Raw genomic sequence first — 1,466 nt, forward strand, 5'->3', positions numbered from 1 at the left:
AATATGCTATCCCAAAGAGAGTAAGGCTATCCTTGAAAAGAGAGTGAGGGTTTTGGTTTGTTGCACTGCGAAGCCTTGTCACATCGAATTTTAAAGATAAATGCTTATCACTCTCTTCCCAACTACCATTCTAAAATAAAAATAATAAATAACACAACAAACACTCTTTCTCCACTATCATCCCAGCTACCCAATCTCTGCTTACACTCTCACCTCTATAGATGGCTGAAACACAGGTTCGAATAGGAATGCTGGGATGCGCCGATATAGCCCGAAAGGTCTCGCAGGCCATTTCGCTCGCTCCCAACACTACAGTCGCCACCATTGGTAGCCGGTCTCTTGACAAGGCCAAGGCCTTTGCGTCCACCAACAACTTCCCCCCCCTCCCCAACGCCAAGATCTACGGCTCCTACGAGGCTGTCCTCGACTGGCCCTTACCCACCAGTCTGCACACCCGATGGGTAATCCTAGCTGCCCAGAAGAAGAAGCACGTGTTGCTAGAGAAGCCCGTCGCCCTTAACGTTGCCGAGTTCGACACTATCATCGAGGCTTGCGACTCTAATGGGGTGCAATTCATGGACGGCACCATGTGGATGCACCACCCCCGAACCGCCAAGATGAGAGAGTTCCTCTCCGATAAACAACGTTTTGAATGATTGAATTTTCTATATATAATATTCAATAGGATATAATTATAGTTGAGATTTTGCCAACTGGTAAAACAAGCTTGCATTAGCCAATAAAAGGTCTCCTAATATATAACCACTCCCACTGTATCCATTACCATGAGTCAATTACTATTAGGGAAACTCATTGTTATATGTCATGTTCCCTACTTAACATCCTGCATTACTAATTACCATACTCTATCAATATTCCATTACCAATTACCATACTCTATCAATATTCCATTGCTTCAAGCAAGGGAATGTTTATTGGTAAACACAATGTAGCCAAGAGTCTAAAAACTATCTTTTTTATAGAAGTAAATCAAATTAGAGGTAAAAGAGAAAATCCAATTCAACCAGAAAATGTATAACATGCAATATATGATCCTCAGCTTTGAATGATGGAAATCCCAGTCTCTATAGGACAATAGGAAGAGCACAACGTGCACTGCACGTGTGCCCAATTGCAAACATATGAGAAATATTCTTAAAAATCAAAGTTTATTGTAAAAATAAATTATAAGAAAAAACATATTAATAAATATAATTATGATATGTAATAGGTATTACTATCAGACAAATTTACAGATATGATAGTAAATTAGATCTTGCTTGGCTACCTGTCACTCCACAATGAACAAGAAAATGAGAATTTAAATTCATACAAATTTGAAATAAGTCATAGATTTATCTAAGTTAAAAGTAAACCTAATACAAACTTAAGAGTCAGAAATCTATACAAATTTGGTGGATAAGCAAACTATAGGAATTTAAGTGACAGTTTTCCAACCAATAGTA

The 1,466-nt window shown here is 38.4% G+C and overlaps 1 protein-coding gene across 1 annotated transcript; it reads left to right on the forward strand.

Annotated features, from left to right (window-relative positions):
- The first annotated feature begins 221 nt into the window (after nucleotides 1-221).
- LOC122296044 (uncharacterized oxidoreductase At4g09670-like) lies at nucleotides 222-656 on the forward strand. Its single transcript, XM_043105431.1, has one exon. It carries the CDS (start codon nucleotides 222-224, stop codon nucleotides 654-656), a length of 435 nt encoding a protein of 144 aa, XP_042961365.1.
- Nucleotides 657-1,466: the final 810 nt, after the last annotated feature.

The sequence above is a fragment of the Carya illinoinensis genome, chromosome 15 (assembly GCF_018687715.1).
Source record: "Carya illinoinensis cultivar Pawnee chromosome 15, C.illinoinensisPawnee_v1, whole genome shotgun sequence".
NCBI lineage: Eukaryota > Viridiplantae > Streptophyta > Magnoliopsida > Fagales > Juglandaceae > Carya > Carya illinoinensis.

Bases quoted from the DNA above. Each gene is read 5' to 3' on its own strand.
- LOC122296044 (XM_043105431.1), top strand. From the start codon at position 222: ATGGCTGAAACACAGGTTCGAATAGGAATGCTGGGATGCGCCGATATA.